Consider the following 20,903-nt stretch of genomic DNA (forward strand, 5'->3'; position numbering starts at 1 on the left):
GGCAGCGTTGTAGCCAGGGTGGACCACTGTCCGGACGACAGAGCTCTGCTGCTCTGAGCTCTCCCTTTGCCGGAGGTTGTGTTTCCCCAGGTAGACCTGAAGCTTCCTGGGAAGGAGGAAGGCTGGGTCTCACCTGGAGTCCACGGGCTCCATCTGAGGCTCCAGAGAGGGTTGAGTGCTTTTTCTCCCTCGTTCCTCCGGCGGGCTCCCCCACCTCAGTAAATGGCAGTTTGTCCTCCTAGAAAAACCTCAGGGTCTCTTCTTTCATGTCCCACCAGAAGCCAGTCTGGCTGTCGGAGGCGTACACGGCAGCTCACCTCCATCACTGCTACCCTCTTGGTGTCCGCTGCCAGCCTCTCACGACAGCAGCCTCCTCACTGGGCTCCCTCCTCTGCCTCTGTTTCGCTATACTCTATCCTCTACCAAGCAGCCAGAGATAACTACAGAAGTCAGTCCTGTTCCTCATGTGCTCAGACTCGTCCTGTGACTCCATCTCCCACACAGCAGAAGCCAAAGTTCTCCCCACGGCTCGCACCGCACACATCACCTCTCAGACACCATCACCTCCTGCTCTCCTCTCTCTCTCTCTCTCTGCTCCATCCACACTGGGTTTCTTGCCTTTCCTGGAAAGCAACCGCAGAATCCCTACCCCGGGCTCTTTGTACTGACTAGCTTTCTGCAGAGCTGCAGCTCAGTTCCGAACTCATTTCCCTCCTTCAAGCCACATTCTCAGTCAAGAAAGCCTTCCCTGGCTGCCCGATTCAAATGCAGATACTTACTCCAAAAGGCAATTCTCACTTCCCACCAGCTTTCTTTTCCACCAGCATTATTTCACATGCTGTACACATTTCACATCGCTACATAGTTATCCCTTTTACTGCCCCCCCCCCCATAGCCATAGCGTCCAATACAACTTTTCTTTTTTTCAGTACAGGGAATGGAACCCAGGGGCATTCTACCTCCAAGCTAAACCCCCAGCCCTATTTTTTATTCTTTATTTTGAAACCGGGTCTCACTGAGTTGCAGAGGGCCTCACTAAGTAGCTGAGGCTGTCCGCGAACCGCGATCCTCCGGTCTCAGCCTCCCGAATGCCGGGATTACAAGCGTGTGCCGCCACGCCCGGCTTTCCGATACAACTTTTCTGCCATGATGGTGTATCCTGTATCCACACATGGTCCAGTACGGTGGCTACTGAGCACTGGAAATGTGGCTTGGGGGCCTTTTCATTTCATTAGTTAATTTGGCTAGCCACGTGGGGCCGATGGCGATGGTATTAGACAGCGCCACCTTAGGAGGTTGGGGTGGGGACTTCATCCTGCCCAACGACAGAATCCTCAGCCCCTCGATCCGCTCCAGGCACAAGGTAGGTGCTTGGTAAATATTTCTGAAACAAACCAAAGAATCATTTCCTTGCTCAAAAGGCTCCCATAGCTCCACACTGCCCTCAGAACACACCCGGTCTACTGGCCTGGCCACTTTCCTGTCTTCTATTCTGACATCTAACTCCCTTCCCTCGCAGGGAACCGGTTCCTTCCTTCCTTCCTTTCTTCCTTTCCTTCCTTCTCTCTTTCATTTCTGTTTTTTTTTTTTTTGGATAGGGTACCAGAGTTCACCCAGGGGCATTCTACCTCTGAGCTACATCCCCAGCCCTATTTTATTTTTTATTATTTTATTTATTTTTTATATTATTATTATTATTATTATTATTATTATTATTATTAATTATTAATTTTGGTAGTACTGGGATTCCTGGAAGCCCTTCTACCTCCGGGCTACACTCCCAGACCTATTTTTACATTTTTATTTGGAAACAGGGTCTCCTAAGCCAGCGCGCGGTTGGCTTCGAACCTGCGCCATCCTCCTGTCTCTGCCTCCCAAGTGCAGGGATTACAAGCGTGCGCTGCCACGCCCGGCTTTATTTTTTATTTTGAAACAGGGTCTCCCTAAGTTGCTGAGGCTGGCCTCCAACCTGTGATCCTCCTGTCTCAGCCTCCCAAGTCCCAGGACGGTGTGGGCCTCTGCACTCAGTTGAGTTTTCTGAAATCATCCTCACTTCAGGAACTTGGTTCTTATATTTTTTCAGCCCCAAATGCTCTTTCCTGTTCACCACTTGGCTGTTTTTTTCTCATTTATTAGGCCTCATCTTGAACTGCATCTCATCAGGAAGTCTTTCCTAATTTATTCTATCTAATCCCAGCATCTGGGAGGCTGAGACCGGAGGATCGCGGTTCGCGGACAGCCTCAGCTACTTAGTGATGCCCTCGGCAACTCAGTGAGACCCTGTTTCAAATTAAAGAATAAGAAATTTGGGCAGGGAATGTAGCTCAAAAGTAAAATGCCCCTGGGTTCCATCCCCAGATCCACCAAAAAAAAAAAAAAAAAAAAAAAAAGTAGGTGTCCAGCCAGGCCTGGCGGCACATGCCTATAAGCCCAGTACTTGGGAGGCGAGACAGGAGGATGACAGGTTCAAGGCCAGCCTCAGCAATTTAGCAAGACCCTGTTTCCCACAAAACAACAGCTGGAGGTGTGGCTCAGAGGTAGAATGCTGAGGAGGAGTGGGAGGCTGAAACAGGAGGGTTGCATGTTCAAGGTCAGCCTCAGCAATGGAGGGAGGACCTCATTAACTTAGCAAGACCTTGTTTCAAAATAAAAAATAAAGTGCCGGGCGTGGTGGCAGAGACAGGAGGATCGTGCAGGTTCGAAGCCAGCTGCGCGCGCTGGCTTAGGAGACCCTGTTTCAAAAATATAATATAGGTCTGGGAGTGTAGCCCGGAGGTAGAAGGGCTTCCAGGAACCCCAGTACCACCAAAAAAAAAAAAATAATAAATAAATAAATAAATAAAATAAAATAAAATAAAATAAAAAATAAAAAGGGCTGGGAGTGTAGCTCAGATATCGAATGCCCTGGGTTCAGTTCCTAGTCACACACACGCACACACACACACACACACACACACACACCCCTCTATTTTTCCTTCCTGGATTTAGGGAAGTCTGTCTGCAATTACTTGCTCCTTTCATCCACGGTGCATCAGGAGCCCTGGGCTCCTGTATCTCTCTTAACTGTGGTGGGAGCCCCACCGCCAACTCAGACCCGGCACTTAGTAGGTGTGCATCCTCACCGCGCATCACGGCAGCGACTGAACGATGCCGGCGGGAGCGGCCCCGGCTTTCCCCGGGCGCCGGGGCTGGACCCTCCCAGGGGCCTCTGGGGGGCTCTGCGGCAGGACCCGTGCGCCTCAGTGAGGGGAGGCGCAGCAGCTTCCGAATACTGAGTCGTCACCGCTGCTGCTCGGTTTCCTCATCCACAGAACGGAGCCAAGAGCCCCTTCCTTGAAGATCCCAGGAAAGCCTGTGGACTGTCTAGCCCGGTCCCTCGCCGGAGCCAACACTGGGCATTGTGGCAGTTAGGATCTGATGGTCCTTCGGGGCCCCATTGGGTTTTGGGTCCTCTGTGCTCCTGTTTCTCTGCCTGCTTTTTGGATAATTGTCATCCAGTCTCATGTCTTTAAACAAATATGACGTGTGTGTGTGTGTGTGTGTGTGTGTGTGTGTGTGGTTGTGACTAGGGATTAGACTCAGAAGTGTTCTACTCTGAGCTACACTCCAAGACCTTTTTTCTTATTTTATTTTATTTATTTTTTTGGTACTGGGGATTGAGCCCAGGAGCACTCTACCTCTTAGCTACATCCCGTGAGCTTTATATACTTATTTATTTATTTTTTATTTCAAAACAGGGCCTTGTTGCCGGGCGTGGTGGCGCACGCTTGTAATCCCCGCACTTGGGAGGCGGAGACAGGAGGATCGCGCAGCTGGAAGCCAGCTGTGCTGGCTTAGGAGACCCTGTTTCCAAATAAAAATATTAAAAAATAGGTCTGGGAGTGTAGCCCAGAGGTAGAAGGGCTTCCAGGAACTCCAGTACTGCCAAAAAGAAAAAAAAAATAATAATAATATAAAAAAAGGAAAAACACACACAAAAAAACAGGGCCTTGCTAAGTTGCTGAGGCTGACCTCAAACTGCAATTCTCCTGTCTCAGCTTCCCAAGCATTTGGATTACAGGCACGTGCCACTGCGCCTGGCTCTATGCCATTTTATACAGGGACTCAAGCATCCAAGAACTTTGATATCCTTGGCAGGAGGTGTGTGTGTATGTGTGTGTGTGTGTGTGTGTGTGTGTGTGTGTGTGTGTGTGTAGGAGGTTCTGGTACTAATCTACCTATGGATACCCAGGAAGAACCGAAGTCCATTAAATACTGGCCCAATGAGCCTGGTTCAGGGATGGCTTTACACAAGGTTGGATAGACGAATGCTGGTGTTTTGCCTCCTGCCTGGAACCTACAAGAAACCCGGGGGGGGGGGGGGGGTGGGTGCCTGCCCGCGCTGGCTCCTCCTTCAGTGCAAAGACTCACGGTTTTTTACAGTGGGCGGCTGTGAGGACCCACAGTGGGTGGATGAGGACTCCGCCGCAGAGCAAGTGGCCTGATGTGTAGAGGGCAGCTTGGTAGGGGTGAGACGTCTTCTCACAGGGCCCCCCGTGTACCAGCTTATTCTGCTCCTCTGCCCTGGCTGAGGGAGAGAGGATTGGAGGCAGAGAGATGGATCCAGGGACGGCAGGCGCGCCCACCAAGTTGAGCCCTGATCACGATGGTCTACATTCCCGACCCCAGATCCGTCCCCATCCGCATTGCAGGCTCAGTCCTTCCCTCCAATCTTATCCTCACCTTCAGGCCTGCTGCCCATGGCTTCCCCATCTCTACCCCCATTCTCAGAGCCCAACTCATCCTTCCAAACCTGCCTCCCAGACTCCTTTCTCATCTCTGTCCCCATCCCGTTTATTTTTGTACTGGGGATTGAACTCAGAGGCATTCTGCCTTTGAGTTTGCAAAAAAGTAAAACCATCCCAAGCTCGTTTTTACCTTTTTGTTTTGAAACAGGGTTATGCTAGGTTGTTCAGCATCTCAGTAAGTTGCTGAGGCTGGCCTCCTACCTGCGATCCTTCTGTCTCAGCCTCCCAAGTACTGGGATTATAGGTGTGCACCACTATCCCCCATCCTTAACTGACTCCCCCCACGTCTTTATTTCAGAGCTGCCCACCTCCATGCTATTGTGAATGTCACCCCTATGCTGAGACCCCTCCCCACTGACACCCCCAGCTCCATTTGTCAACCTCCCCCATTCCTTCCTACCTGCAGCAACCAGAAGCAGCGCCAAGACCAGCATCTTCATGGCCGTTCCTGTGAGGGGACACCAGGGTTCCTTCAGCCAGTGCCCTCTGTCCCCTGCCCCGTCTCTCCTGCCTCCCCAGCCTTCTCTGCTCTCCTGACCTCCACCCTTATCCTTCACCTCTGGCTCCTGCTTTCTGGTTTCTACAACCCATCTAAGAGTCCCCAGAAGACAGGTGCCAAAGACAATTCAGAATACGTCTGTGTTCTCTCTCTCTCTCTCTCTCTCTCTCTCTCTCTCTCTCTCTCTCTCTCTCTCTCTCTCGTATTGATTGAACCCAGGGGCATTCTATCTCTGAGCTTCACCCTCAGCCCTATTTTATTTTTTATTTTGAAACAGTGCCTCACAAAGTTGTGGAGGCCCTCACTAAGTAGCTGCGAACCTGTGATCTTCCTGTCTCAGCCTCCCAAGTACTGGGGTGACAGGCGTGCACCACTGTATCTGGCCAACTTCTGTGGGATCTAGGTTGCCATCCTAGTGAGGGAAGCCCCGGGGGGTCCCTACAGTCTTGCTGTCTGTGGGATTCTCGCCCTGCGCCCTGGCTCTGCGCCCCGCTTGTCAACCTCCCCCCCACACCTGTGGGTTCTTACCTGGTGCTGCCAGCCGCAGGGTTCCTGGGTGGGCAAAGAGACTGCAGAGAGAGTCTGCAATGCAGGGAGCCACTGAGAGAGAGAGAGAGGAGACTCCCGAGGCAGAGACGATGACGCCTCCCGCAGAGACAGAGAGAGCTGGTGAGAACTTATGCGCTGCAGGTTTCGGGCTGCAGAGACTGCGCAGACGCTCACACGCACCACCGGCTCCCTGGCCTCCGGGAAGAGGCCCGGTCTGTCCCAGGACGCTCCTGCTACTTCCTTTTAACCTCTATCTCCCCAAGTCCCTGAGCCAGGAGACTGGCCCCTCCCATACCTCCTAGCCCGGGCCACCCACACACATTCCTTCTGCCCCACGCCTCTGCTCCTGCTGACCCCCTGACCCAGCTGCAGAGTCCCTGAGTGCACCCGGGCCCTGGGCCTCAGGGTGGAGGGAGGAAGGTCTGTTCCCTTGGGTTTGAGGGAGAAGGCTAGGTCTGAATTTCTAGGTCTGAGGGAGGAGGCTGGGTCTGAACTCTGGGGTCTGAGGGAGGAGGGCTGGTCCTGGTCCCTGGGTGTGAGGCAGAAAGGCTGGGATCTAGACTCAGGGGGTCTGAGAGAGAGGAAGATGGAAGCTTTCCTCTTTAGTGTCAGACTTCTAGGTTTTTGAGAAAGCATTTGTGAGAACTACAATGCCAGCCTCCCAGGCATGCGCACGGAGCCCTGGTCCCAGGAGCCCCCCGCCCCATAAGCATCAGGACCTGCAAGCCCTCACACTTGGGTCTGGGGCACTTGGGACCTGGAACCAGCACCCTAGGTTCAGTGGGGTTGTGGTGGTGACTCACCTGCCCGGAAGTCCTTCTCTGGATGCTGACGACCTCCGTGTCCTCAGAAGAGAGCCAGCAGCCAGCAGCGAGAAAGGGTGTGTCGCCGCCCGGCTGCCCCGGGCTGGGGAGCCGGCCCAGGCACTGTGGGGAAAGGGCCCTCAAACAAGCTGGCTTTGTCCACCCCAGCCGGTGCCTGCTCCCTGCAGCTCCGTTTCTCAACCTCTTTCCAGGCAGGCGCTGGGAGGCTGTGTCAATGGCTCCCCTTTGTCCTCATCTGACTGACAGTCCTGCTGGGGCCTTTGGCTGCCCACCTGGCTCTGCCCCGATGTTTCAGATTTCTTGACCCTCCTGGTCCCTCTCCTCCACATCAGTCTAGGACTTCAACTCTGTGCCTGGCTGTGGTGGGGGCCAGCTCCATGTTGTCTGTCTGTCTGTCTGTCTCTCCCTCCATCTCAGTCTGTGTCTCTGCTTCTTTCCCCATCTTTTTCTCTTTGTCTCTGCATCTTTCTCCTTTGTTTGACTTCGGTGTATGTGTGCGTGCGTGCGTGCGTGCGTGCGTGTGTTTCTGTCTCTCTATGTCTCTGTCCCTCTCTCCCTTTCTTCACTCTGACTCTTTCTGCTCATTTTCTGGGTTCCCCTACGTTTCCCAGGGAAATGTCCATGCACAGGACAGAGTTTATTTCTGGGGTGCTAGACGGGATCGTGCAGGAGCAGCAGGGAAGACAGTAGGGTGCAGGGGGATTTTAGGGCTCCCTGGTGAAGGAAGTTAGGTTCTATATATAGGGAGAAGCATGCATGTGGGTGACTTGGGAACAACAGGGTGTATGATGAGAAGGGGGGCACTGGGAGGCTTCTAGGGGAATCTAGAAGGACCCAGGAAGGTGCCTTTCCATCTGGAAAGAGGAGACAGGTGCCCTATCAGAGACAGGTGTCTGTCTAGAGGAGAGGGTGGCCAGGCATCACCAGTACTCAGGAGGCTGAAACAGGAGGGTTGCAGGTTCAAGGCCAGCTTCGGCAATTTAGGAAGACATTGTTTCAATAAATAAATAAATAAATAAATAAATAAATAAATAAATAAAACAGAAGCCAAATGTGGTGGCACAGGCTTGTAATCCCAGCATTTGGGAGGCTGAGACAGGAGGATCTCAGGTTAGCAGCCAGCCTCAGCTATATACGTTGCAACTCAGCGAGACCCTGTTTCCAAATAAAGAATAATAAATAGGGCTGGGGGTGTAGCTCAGAGGTAGAATTCCCCTGGGTTCAAACCTCTGTACTGAAAAATGAATGAATAAATAAATAAATAAATAAAATAAAATAAAACAGGCTGGGGGTGTAGTTCAGAGGTAGAATGCCCCTGGGTTCAAACCCTGGTACTGAAAAGAGAATAAATAAATTAATAAAATAAAATAAAATAAAACAGGCTGGGGGTGTAGCTCAGATGTAGAATGCCCCTGGGTTCAAACCCTGGTACTGAAAAATAAATAAATTAAATTAAACAAATAAAACAGGCTGGGGATGTAGCTCAGAGGTAGAATACCCCTGGGTTCAACCACTAGAACCCAAAAGAGAGAAAGAAGAAAAAAAGAAAAGAAAAGAAAGGAAAAAAAAGGAGGGTGTGAAACAATGGTGTTTGTGTATGTAGCAGCTAGTGGTCAGTGAGTGTGGCCACGTGGTCTGGGACGTTGGGGGGGGGGAGGGTGCGTGGTGATCACAGGGGCCAAGGAGAAGGAAGATGGGGCTCACAGGGAAATCCGAGAGGAACATATAAATAATGTCCGCCCCAGCTCGGGGAGCTGCAGGTGGCCTTATTTTTCTTTTTTCACAAGGCCAAATTGATATTCAGTGCGCTCTCTCTAAACCCTTCACGCTTGGTCCCCACTGAATACAACATCTCAGCATCCGCCATCCTCCCAGACATGAGGTTGGACCCCTAACTACTATTTGCTTCCCAACCCTGTCCCACTGCTGCCTTTCCTCCCCCTGGGGTTCCCTCCTCTCTGGCCCCGTATTCCTGACTCTAGGTCAGAGCAGCTCCCCTCTTACCTAGACCATGCTCCTGGCACTGTCTGCCCTCTGTGTCCCTCACTGGACCCAGAAGGCTCTGCTGGCCTCTCCTGGCACTGCCCCTGCCCCCCTGGGTCTCACAGTCCTACCCTGGCCCCGTTCCCCTCAGATCAGTCCTCAACCTGGTGTTTGAGGATGGTCCTTCAGGATCCAGAGAAGGAGTCAAGAGTATATAATACCAGGACACATCCAAACTTATGTCTTCCAGTAGTCACAATTGTAAATTTTATTTGTTTGTTTACTTAGCTGTTTATTTTTGTTACTGGGATTGAACTCAGGGGCATTCTACCTTAGAGCTACACCCCCCTAACCTTATTTTATTTTTGATTTGGAAACATAATCCCAGCATTTGGGAAGCTGAGACTGGAGGATCTCGAGTTCACGGCCAGCCTCAGCTACTCAGTGAGGCCCTCTGCAACTTAGTGAAACCCTGTTTCAAAATAAAGAATAAAAAATTGGGCAGGAGCCGGGCGTGGTGGCGCACGCTTGTAATCCCCGCGCTTGGGAGGTGGAGACAGGAGAATCGTGCAGGTTCGAAGCCAGCCGCGCTGGCTTAAGAGACCCTGTTTCCAAAAATAAAATAGGTCTTGGAGTGTAGCCTGGAGGAAGAAGGGCTTCCAGGAACCCCAGTACCACCAAAAAAAAAAAAAAAAAAAAAAAAATAGGACAGGAGGTGTGTAGCTCAGAGGTTGAATGCCCCTGGGTTCCATCCCTAGACCCAGACACACACACACACAAAACATAATGTTATATACCATAAATGTATATGATTTTGGCTGTCCACTAAAATTTTAAGAAAAACCCAGGCATGGAGGCACATGCTTGTAATCCCTGCACTTGGGAAACTGAGATAGGGGGATCTCACAGGTTCAAAGCCAGCCTCAGCTACTTAGTGAGGCTCTCAGCAACTTAGTGAGACCCTGTTTCCAAATAAAATAAAAAAATAGGTCTGGGAGTATAGCCCGGAGGTAGAAAGCCTCTGGGTTCCATCCCCAGTACCACAAAAAAAAAAAAAAAAAAAAAAAAAAAAATTAAGAAAAGGAAAGGGAGAAAAAACGGTGAGAAGGAGGAGGTGGAGCTAGTGGCCTTCTGTAATCTTAGTTGGGAGGCTGAGACCGGAGAATTACAGGTCGTGGACAGCCTCAGCAATTTGGTGAGAACCTGTCTCAAAATAAAAGATAAGACAGGCATGGTGGCACAAACTTGTAATCCCAGTACTTGGGAGGCTGAGAATGGAGGATCATGCAGGTTCGAAGTCAGCCTCAGCTACTTAGTGAGGCTATCAGCAACTTGGTGAGACCCTGTTTCAAAAAAAAAAAAAGAATAAAAATAATGCTGGCGGTATAGCTCAGAGGTAGGAAGTCCCTGGGTTTCAACCCCAGTACCACAAAAAGTAAAATAAAAGATAAAAAGGGCGGAGGGTGTAGCTAAAAGGTCGAGCACCCCTGGGTTCAGTACAAAAACAATAACAAATCCAGGCAGGAAGAGTTCATTCTAATATTAATTTACCTAAAGATATTCAAAACATTACCTTTTCAACATAAAATTATAAGAAAATTAGACAAAAGATCATTTGTCTTTCCTCCTCTTCTTCTTCCTCCTCCTCCTCTTCTTCTCCTCCTCCTCCTCCTCTTCTTCTCCTCCTATTCCTCTTCCTCCTCCTCCTCCTCCTCCTCCTCCTCCTCCTCCTCCTCCTCCTCCTTCTTTTCTGGTATGCATACTAAGTGCTTGGAATCTGATATGTCTTTGACTCTTATATCAGTGGAAACTAACTTTCTTTCTTTCTTTCTTTCTTTCTTTCTTTCTTTCTTTCTTTCTTTCTTTCTTTCTTGGTGGTACTGGGGGTTGAACTCAGAAGCTTTCTACCTCCGGGCTATACTCCCAGATCGTTTTTTATATTTTATTTGGAAACAGGGTCTCACTAAGTTGCTGAGAGCCTCACTAAGTAGCTGAGGCTGGCTTTGAACCCGTGCGATCCTCCTGTCTCAGCCTCCCAAGCGCGGGGATTACAAGCGTGCGCCACCACGCCCGGCTAAACCTTCTTCATTTGGAGACATCAAGGGCCAAGGGTGGCACGTGGCTGCCATACTGTGTGCTCCAGCACTGCCCATCTCTCTGGCTCCAGCCTTGGAGACCACATCAAGTGTCCCCAAGTATCACCAGGTCTTCTGGCTTCTGTCCTCCACTTATACTGTCTCCTCCTCCTCCTCCTTTTCCTCCCCCCCCCTTCAGTACTGAGGATTGAATTGAGGGGCATTTTACCTCTGAGTTACACCCTCCCAGCACTTTTGATTTTGTATTTTGAAACAGGGTCTTACTAAGTTACTGAGGCTGGCTTTGAACCTTTGACCCTCCGGTCTCAGCCTCCCATGAACTGGGTTTGCAGGCGTGCACTACCACGCCTGGCTTGTTTCCTCTTCTTAAAATGTTTTTTCCACTTTTTCCTAACAACAGCCACTTGTTCTTCCAGTCTTGGCCGGTGCCTCAGCTCCAGTGAGCCTTCCCTGCACACCGCCGCCTCCACCTGCTATGGCTGGCTTAGTCACCCTCTTGTGGGTTCCCACGGCAGGTGTCTCCTTCCATCACCCTGGACCAGCGCCATTTGGATCAACGTCCATCTCCCCCACTGGACTTGCAGCTCCTTGCGGGCAGGCACTACCCTGACTCACCGCTCTATCCTAGGTACCTGCACAGGACCTGGCCCAGAGGAAGCCTTGGGAAATGTTGACCCAGTGACTAAATGTCTTCATTACACCCACTCCCATCTTACAGATAGGAAAATGGAGGCTCAGCCAGGGGAAGTTAGTTGCTCAATGTTGAACAGCCGGGAAGTGGTAGAGCCAGAACTGGATCTTATCTTCCAAGATGATGGCAGATGTGGCCATCTCTTGGCATCACCCCTGGGTCTGCGTTGGTAGGATATGTAGTAGATAGCGTTGGAAATTGTTGAGAGCTGAGTGGGGAAAGAAGGGAGATGGTAGGTCTTAGGGAGGGAAGGGATATTCATTCGTTCGTTCATTCATTCATTCATTCATTCATTCATACTGGATATTCATTCGTTCATTCATTCATTCATTCATTCATACTGGGGATTAAACCCAGGGGCATTCTACCTCCAAGCTACACCCCAGCTCCCATTTTTACTTATTTTAAAACAGGGTCTTGCTAGGTTGCTGAGAGTCTCATTACATTTGCTGAGACTGTCCTCAAACCTATGATCCTCCCATCTCAGCCTCCCAAGCACTGAGATTATAGGCTTGTGCTACCACCTGGCATATTTTTTTAAGATTTATTTGTTTATTTTTATTTATTTAATTTCTTTTTTTTCTGTGGGTCTGGGGATGGAACCCAGGGGCATTCGACCTCCAAGCTAAACCCCCTGCCCTATTTATTATTCTTTAATTTGAAACAGGATCTCACTAGGTTTATGGAGGGCCTCATTAAGTAGCTGAGGCTGTCCGCGAACCACGATCCTCCGGTCTCCGCCTCCTGAATGCTGGGATTACAAGTGTGTGCCACCACGCCTGGCTTATTTGTTTATTTTTGAAATGGGGTCTTGTTAGGTTGCTGAGAGTCCGGCGATGTTCTCAGTTTTGTTGAGGATTGTCTTGAACCTGCGACCCTCTAGTTTCAGCCTCCCAAGTACTGGGATTACAGATGTGCACCATTTCACCTGATTGGGAAGGAACTTCTAAAAGACAGAAAGAAGCCTCCAGCCAGGCATGGTGGCGCACGCTTGTAATCCCCAGTATTCGGGAGGCTGAGACAGGAGGATCCAGGTTCGAGAACAGCCTCAGCTACTTAGCAAGGCCCTTTGCAACTCAATGAGACCCTGTTTCAAAATAAAGAATAAAAAATAGGGTTAGGGTATAGCTCGGAGGTAGAATGCCCCTGGGCTCCACCCCCAGTACCAATAAATAAATAAATAAATAAATAAATAAATAAATAAAATAAAAGAAGAAGGAAGCCCCAGCTCCACTCCTCACTGGTGACCTTAACAGTCTGGTGGCCACCACAGGCCCCGCCTGCTTATTCACTGGGTATTTGTCTCCAAATTGACTCGCTCTGCAAAAGTCTTCAATAAAGAAATTGTTTTATGCAGGGTTTGGTGACACACACCTGTACTTGGGAGGCTGGGACAGGATTGCAGTTTTGAGGCCAATCTCAGCAACTTAGCAAGACTCTGTTCCAAAATAAAACATAAATAGAAGAATAGGGGTGTAGATTGGAGGTAGAATGACACTGGGTTCTCTCCCCAGTACCACACACAACAGAAAGAAAGAAGGAAAGAAAGAAAGAAAGAAAGAAAGAAAGAAAGAAAGAAAGAAAGAAAGAAGGAAGAGAGAAAAAAGAAAGAAAAAATATGGGGGGAAAGAGAAGGGAGGGAGGGAGGGAAACAAAGAGAAAAATAAATATTTAATAAGGAAATTTTATTAGAGAGTAAGCAGGAAAAGTGCTAAAAGTCATAAACAATACAAACCAACACCCATTGATGGTTTATTATGTGTCAGAAAATAGTCTAGCACTTTTTCTTTCTTCTAGTACCGGGGATTGAACCCAGGGGTCATCCTACTTCTGAGCTAGACCTCCAGCCCTTTTTTTTTTTTTTTTTTTTTTGGTGGTACTGGCGTTCCTGGAAGCCCTTCTACCTCCGGACTACACTCCTAGACCTACTATATATTTTTTTTTCTTTCTTTTTTTTTTTTTTTTTTTTTTGGTGGTACTGAGGTTCCTGGAAGCCCTTCTACCTCCGGGCTACACTCCCAGACCCATTTTTACATTTTTATTTGGAAACGGGGTCTCCTAAGCCAGCGCGCGCGGCTGGCTTCGAACCTGCGCGATCCTTCTGTCTCTGCCTCCCAAGCACGGGGATTACAAGCGTGTGCCGCCACGCCTGGCCGACCTATTCTATATCTATATCTATCTATCTATCTATCTATATATATTATATATATATATATCTTTTTTTTTTGGTGGTACTGGGGGTGGAACCCAGAGGCTTTCTACCTCCGGGCTGTACTCCCAGACCTTTTTTATATTTTATTTGGAAACAGGGTCTCACTAAGTTGCCGAGAGCCTCACTAAGTAGCTGAGGCTGGCTTCGAACCCGCGCGATCCTCCTGTCTCAGCCTCCCAAGCGCGGGGATTACGAGCGTGCGCCACCACGCCTGGCGCTGACCTCCAGCCCTTTTTATTTTTAATTTGGAAATAGGATCTTGCTAAGTTGCTGAGAGTTTCTCTAAGGTACCGAGGCTGGCCTCAAACCTATGATCCTCCCGTCTCAGCCATCCAAATACTGGGATTAGGGGAATGTGCCACATGTCTAGATACAACTGGGGCTTACTTATTTATTTATTTATTTACTTACTTATTTACTCACTTTGGTACTGGGGATTGAACCCAGGGGCATTTTACCTTCAAGCTACACCCCCAGCCCAATTTCCTGTTTTTGTTTTCACACAGGGTCTTGCTAGGTTTCTGAGAGTCTCACTACTTGCTGAGGCTGTCTGCAAACCTGCAATCCTCCTGTCTTAGCCTCCCAAATGCTAGGATTATAGGTGTATACCACCATGCCTGGCTATAACGGGGACTTAAATATTAAAAAAACAGGTTCTGGAAACTGCTGTTTCTAACTACACATTTGGCTCAAAGAAAAATGAAAAAAAAATTATTTTTAATTTAACCTGAGTAACATCTCCAGTTATTGCAAGCCAAGTCACCTCTAGCTGGCATTGACAGAAGAGATCCAGGGACCTCCAGGCTGATTTAATATAACTGCAAAGTTTTGCGACTTTTTCTATTTTCAGATTAAATATTGGTTTGGGTGGCTTGCAGGAGAGAGACAAGAAGTTGACGGTCTCTTGGAAGTGGATAGCCAAAATCTTACGACAAGCCGGGCGTGGTGGCGCACGCTTGTAATCCCCGCGCTTGGGAGGCGGAGACAGGAGGATAGCACAGGTTCGAAGCCAGCCGCGCTGGCTTAAGAGACCCTGTTTCAAAAAAAAAAAAAGTAAAAAATAGGTCTGGGAGTGTAGCCTGGAGGAGTAGAAGGGTTTCCAGGAACCCCCCAGTACCACCAAAAATAAAAATAAAAATAAATAATAATCTCATGACATTGATTAAAAGTGACAAAGTCCCAGAGATGGAGGGGGCAGGGGCTTGGCCTCTGGGTCTGAGGGAGGAGGGCCGGGCCTGGGCCCCTGGGTCTGAAGGAGGAGGGCTGGGCCCAAACTCCTGGGTCTGAGGGAGGAGGGCTGGGCCTGGCCCCTGGGTCTGAGGGAGGAGGTCTAAGGCCTGGCCCCCTGGGTCTGAGGGAGGAGGGCTGGGCCCAAACCCCTGGGTCTGAGGGAGGAGGACTGGACCTAGCCTCTGGATCTGAAAGAGTAGGGCTGGGGTCTGGCCTCTGGGTCTGAGGGAGGAGGCTGGGCCTGGCCCTCTGGGTCTGAGGGAGGAGGACTGGGCCTGGCCCCCTGGGTCTGAGGGAGGAGGCTGGGCCTGGCCTCTGGGTCTGAGGAAGGAGAGCTGGGCTGAATCTCCTGGGTCTGAGGGAGGAGGTCTAAGGCCTGGCCCCCTGGGTCTGAGGGAGGAGGACTGGACCTAGCCTCTGGATCTGAGAGAGTCGGGCTGGGGTCTGGCCTCTGGATCTGAGGGAGGAGAGCTGGGCCTGGATCCCTGGGTCTGAGGGAGGAGGGCTGGGTCTGGCCCCCTGGGTCTGAGGGAGGAGTCTTAAGCTTTTCTCTTGTGAGCCTCCTCTGTGCAAAGAATCAGTGGCTCTAGCTCCTTGGCGTGCTGGGCTTAGGGGCTTCAGAAGAGTCTCAGGGAGATGAGAGGAGAGGAAGGACCTGGAGAATTTTGGTGGGGAGGGAATTCTTGGAGAGAAACAGGAAAGACAGGTAGGAGGGAGGGTCCTGGGCTGCAGAGATCCCTCTGTCAGCAGCGTCTGAGGTGTGACAGCCTGGGGCTCTGGGGCTCTCAGGTGGCCGGGGTGTGACCTGGCTCTGAGTCACAAGGACTCCTCTCTCTCCCATTCCTGCCCTTCTGGACCAGGAACCCAGGTTTCCCAGCCATCATCTTTCTCTGGCACCTGAAGTCTGGTTGCCCACTTTAACCAAGTGCTCATTGGACCCAGGTATTCTACCACCTCTATCCCTCACCGGAAACTTCCTCTCTCCCTCCTGTCACCTGTGAGATGCTTAGAAACACTTTCCCATCCCTGTGTACCCTGGCGCGGTAGGCACATCCTCTCCGCCCTCTCTTCCCTCCCTGCTTTTCTTTTTTTTTTTTCTTTTTTTTTTTTTTCTTTGGTGGTACTGGGGTTCCTGGAAGCCCTTCTACCTCCGGGCTACGCTCCCACGCTGGCTTCGAACCTGCGCGATCCTCCTGTCTCCGCCTCCCAAGCGCGGGGATTACAAGCGTGCGCCACCACGCCCGGCCCCCTCTCTGCTTTTCTGCGTCCCATCTTATAGATGAAGAAAATGAGACGGGGGAAATGACACACATCACCCAGCAGGGAAGACGTGCCAGGCCCCAAACCAAATACATTTTCTCTCCCTCCTCGGAGCTTGCCCACCTTTATTTTCCAGCCTATGAGGGCGCACATCCACAGAGCAGTAACAGCGAAGGAAGACACAGCTCAAGGACGTCACCACACGCAGCGTGGTATTTGCCTCTTCAGATTTTATTCTGTGATTATCCCATTTCCCCTGACTAGGATCCATATATTTTTCGATAGCTTTCTTTTCCCGTTTAACATCACGCAACACATACATTCTTGCATAAAGTAGAAATTCTGCCTAAGTGTTATTTTTAATAGCTTTGTCTTAGTATTCTTGGACAAATCGACCTATTGCTTAAAGAATCCACCATCTTCTTAAAACAAAGTTTTGACGAGCCCAACCCTTGTCCCTGTTTCTTTTTTAAATTTAGGTACTCCCTTCCTAGAATGACCGAGTCTAAGGTAGTGAAAGAGATTCTCAATCAATGTTGCCAAAACCCCTTCCTTAAAGTGTGTGGGGTCTGCAGCTCCAGGTTTTGAGAGTGTTGGCCTTTCTGTGTCTTCCATGGCACTGAGACTTTTTTTTTCTTTCCTTTTTTTGTTTTTGGGTCCTTGCTGTTTTGATTGACTTACAGACGTCGTGTATTGTTGAGGTTCAGTTGTAGCTTTGAGGAAGGTACAGTCAGATCTGACTCTGCAGGTCACCGGCGCCCTTATTTCTGGGACTTTTCCATTGGGAGCGCGGTCCCTTGGTGCTGTGCCACTAATGCACACTCATGGTTTCATTTATCCAGTTGACAAATCTGCAGACTTGGCTGTAGACACCGGGATCATTGGGTTGGCCGCAGGGGAAAGTCCCCCAGGAAACTATGCCCTGCAGGGTACCTTGGCACACCAGGGGTCCCCCTGAGTCACCCTGGAGGGAACAAAACAGTGGATTAGCTTGGATCTAGAGCAAAGGTCCCGGCTCCAACCAAGTCTCCGACATTGCTGGGTTCAGTGTTTATCCTGCCAGACCATTGGCTTCCACCCTGGCCAATCAGAAGAGACTCATTGTGTCCGGGAACCAATGGGAAAGCAGGAATTTGTACCATCCTGGACTGGACAGACTGGGTTCTTTGAAGACACTGGATTGAGCCCTAGCCAATAGGACCGATCTCAGGGGAGTGGGAGGGGCTTCCAGAGATTCCTGTACCATTTTTGTTTGTACAGAGTCCATCAATTACGGGCTCTGTTCCAAGCATGTGGGAGAAGAAGCATTTTTCTCCGGGGGATGAATATGTGCCCCTTTGTGTAAGAAAGGGGGAGGGGTCACGTCGAAAATCAGGGCCAGGGACGGTTACATCATTTATAGGGCTCCAAGCACAAAGAAAAGATGTGGCTCCTTGTCCAAACACCACTGAGAATTTCAAGACAGAAACAGGAGTGCCGAAACAGGAGCCTGATACCAAGGCTTACGGCACAGTTTGCATATTCATGAAGGCGGCCCTCACTAGAGGAAGGATACTCCCAGAACGCGGGCCTCTCCCATCCCTCCATCCCTGACCCACACTCTCCTGCCCAATTCAGAGACACAACAGTCAGCCCAATTCAGAGACACAACAAAGAGGCACATAATAAAATGCATTTGGGCATAAAGAGAGAGATTTGGGGAAATGTTTGGAGACAGAGTAACTACAGAAACAGAAGCAAGAACAAAGAGAAGAGAGAGTTCTTTCGTGAGACTTGACCAGGAGTATTGACAATAAATACTACTTTAAAAATCAAGTTTAAGCCGGGCACGGTGGCTCACACTTACAATCCCAGTACTTGGGAGGCTGAGACAGGAGGATCGCAGGTTCGAGGACAGCCTCAGCAACTTAGTGAGATCCTGCTTCAAAATAAGCAAGAAAATAGGGCTGAAGGTGTAACTCAGAGGTGGAATGCCCCTGGGTTCAATTCCCAGTGCCACAGAAATGCCTATGTATATAGCACAGTGCTTTGCTGAGCCTTACTGGCACCAGAAGCAAAAGGAAAATCCAATGAAACTCACCCAGTCTTTATTTTAAACTATCTTTTGTTCACTGTGAACTTGTGGCATGATTTTGAAAAATGGATTACTCAGAAGGTGGTGTATGTATCTCAATCACTGAGCTTTGGGGGGGCCCCGAGGAGTGTGCCTCCCTCGCCTTCCTACCCCATCTTTCTCAGCCCCACCTAACACTCTGTCCCAAGCTCAGGGCCACCACACCAGCCCCTGGAAGGGCTCCTGCCCCTGACCTGGCAGAGAAAGAGGAAGAAAGAACGGAGGGCGCCCAGCCTGGAGGAGTGGCGAGGGCAGGTGGGGGCTCAGGGGGGCTGTGGACCAGGGCGGGGCTTACGTTGCAGGTGTTGGTCTTGGAGTCTTGGATGCCGGCGCACAGCATAGTTTTCCCCAGCAGTTCCTTATAGACTTTCTTGCAGTCCTTGGAAGAGATGAGCTTGACGTCGGTGCACATGAGCTGTGCTGGAAAGGTCACTGCCAGGAAGGAAGAGCAGTTATCAGAGGCCTGACGGACTAGCACGCGACGGAGGATGAAGGGGCCTGAGTGGCTGAAAGGCTGGGCCCCGGCTTCTGGGTCTGAGGGAGGAGGTTGGGCCTGGACCCCTGGGTCTGAGGGAGGAGGTTGGGCCTGGACCCCTGGGTCTGAGGGAAGAGGGCTGGGCCTGGACCCCTGGGTCTGAGGGAGGAGGTTGGGCCTGGACCCCTGGGTCTGAGGGAAGAGGGCTGGGCCTGGACCCCTGGGTCTGAGGGAGGAGGTTGGGCCTGGACCCCTGGGTCTGAGGGAAGAGGGCTGGGCCTGGACCCCTGGGTCTGAGGGAGGAGGTTGGGCCTGGACCCCTGGGTCTGAGGGAGGAGGTTGGGCCTGGACCCCTGGGTCTGAGGGAAGAGGGCTGGGCCTGGACCTTGGGACTGAGGGAGGAGGGCTACATCTTGAACCCCTGGGTGTGAGTGAGAAGGGCCCATGTCCCCTGAGTCCCTGAGGCGCTCTCACCCTGCGGGCTGGTGGTGGTGCCCCAGCCAGAGACGGTACAGGAGGTCCCCGCGGGCTCGCAGCGGGAAGGCAAGGTGATTGGCTTCGCGTTGGATGACAGCTTGACCGCTCTGCTGAGCTTCACAAGCATGAGGTCGTTAGCGTGGGTCTTCGTGGAGTAGCCAGGGTGCCGGATGGACCTTGTGGCCTTGACCCTCTGGGCATTCTTATCACCCAGCTTCTCACTGCCCACCTGCACGTTGTACTCACTGGGAGAAGGGAGTGACAGTCAGAGCCTGACTGTGACCCAGGGAGAGGGAGGGGCCCCTCCTCCAGGGAGCACCTACCGCATCCTGCAGTGGGCGGCAGTGAGCACCCAGCGGTTGCTCAGCAGCACGCCCCCGCAGTGGAGCTGATCGCCGCTGAGCAGGGCCACCTGCCATGGGTGGGAGCCTTTTTCACAGGGGAAGCCATCGATAATCTTATCCCCGTTACTGTGACTCTCAACTGGATGGAGACATAGAGACGTACATGGGTAGCCAGCATGGGACACCTTGGGATTCCCAGAGTCAGAGACAGAGACAGACAGACAGACAGAGATGCAGGGAGAAAAACAGAGGCTGTGGAGAATGGTGGGGAGATGGGGAGAAGTGGCGAGCAACAGAGACAGACAGGAGAGTCCGCTCAGAAAGCCGGGGTGGAGCGGGCGTGGTGGTGCACGCTGTGATCCCAGTACTTGGGAGACTGAGACAGGAGGATTGTAGGTTTATGGCCAGCCTCGGCTACTTAGTGAGGTCCTCCACAACTTTGTGAGATCCTGCCTCAAAATCAAGAATAGGAAATGGGGCTGGGGGTGTAACTCAGAGGTAGAATGTCCCTGGGTTCCATCCCTAGTACTGCAAATAAATAAATAAATAAATAAATAAATAAATAAATAAATAAAATAAAGAAAAAAGAAAAAAGAAAAAAATTCATTCATCCTCTTTGGAGAAAGCCACAGATACTGGTGGAAAGACAGCAATAGGGCTGCAGCGGGCGGGGACCCACACAGCCCAGCCTTCCAGGGAAAGGGGAGATCCCAGAAGAGGGGGTGCAGACTCAGGGACTTCTAGATCTTTCTAGGTCAGTGGAGACCTGGGATGGCGCTCACCGTTCTGTCCAGTACTTCCCAGGACCAAGGACAAGAGCAGAATCAGCAAGGGACGGAGAGGGGATCCCTCCATGGCGCCTCCAGGGCTGCTAGAGTCAGGAAGGGGGGAAAGTCCAGGAATAGGAATTCAACACAGTCCTACGCCCTCAGACCAGGGGCCAGGCCCAGCCTCCTCCCTCAGACACGGGGGTCCAGGCCCAGCCTTCTCCCTCAGACCCGGGGGTCCAGGCCCAGACCTCTTCCCTCAGACCCAGGGGTCCAGGCCCAGCCCTCCTCCCTCAGACCCAGGGTCCAGGCCCAGACCTCTTCCCTCAGACCCAGGGGTCCAGGCCCAGCCCTCCTCCCTCTCACCCAGAAATCCAGGCTCAGCTCTCATCCCTCAGACCCAGTGGTCCAGGCCCAGCCCTCCTCCCTCAGACCCAGGGGTTCAGGCCCAGCCTCCCTCAGACCCAGGGGTTCAGGCCCAGCCTCCCTCAGACCCAGGGGCTCAGGCCTAGCCTCCTCCCTCAGACCCAGGGATCCAGGCCCAGCCTCCTTGCTCAGACCCAGGGATCCAGGCCCAGCTTCCTCCCCCAGACCTA

At 51.2% G+C, this 20,903-nt stretch overlaps 1 protein-coding gene across 1 annotated transcript; it reads right to left on the reverse strand.

Annotated features, from left to right (window-relative positions):
• Positions 1-1,188: 1,188 nt before the first annotated feature.
• Positions 1,189-20,395, reverse strand: KLK7 (kallikrein related peptidase 7; the record flags this gene model as incomplete). The annotated part of the gene is made up of 10 exons (XM_080702832.1): positions 1,189-1,287; positions 4,228-4,336; positions 4,411-4,567; positions 5,188-5,235; positions 5,815-5,838; positions 16,954-17,095; positions 18,540-18,676; positions 19,194-19,441; positions 19,520-19,679; positions 20,323-20,395. The coding sequence occupies 10 exons, from the start codon at positions 20,393-20,395 to the stop codon at positions 1,189-1,191; spliced, it is 1,197 nt and encodes a 398-aa protein (XP_080558958.1).
• Between the last annotated feature and the right edge of the window lie 508 nt (positions 20,396-20,903).

This window comes from Muscardinus avellanarius (genome assembly GCF_963383645.1).
Source record: "Muscardinus avellanarius genome assembly, chromosome: 10".
NCBI classification, from domain to species: Eukaryota; Metazoa; Chordata; class Mammalia; order Rodentia; family Gliridae; genus Muscardinus; species Muscardinus avellanarius.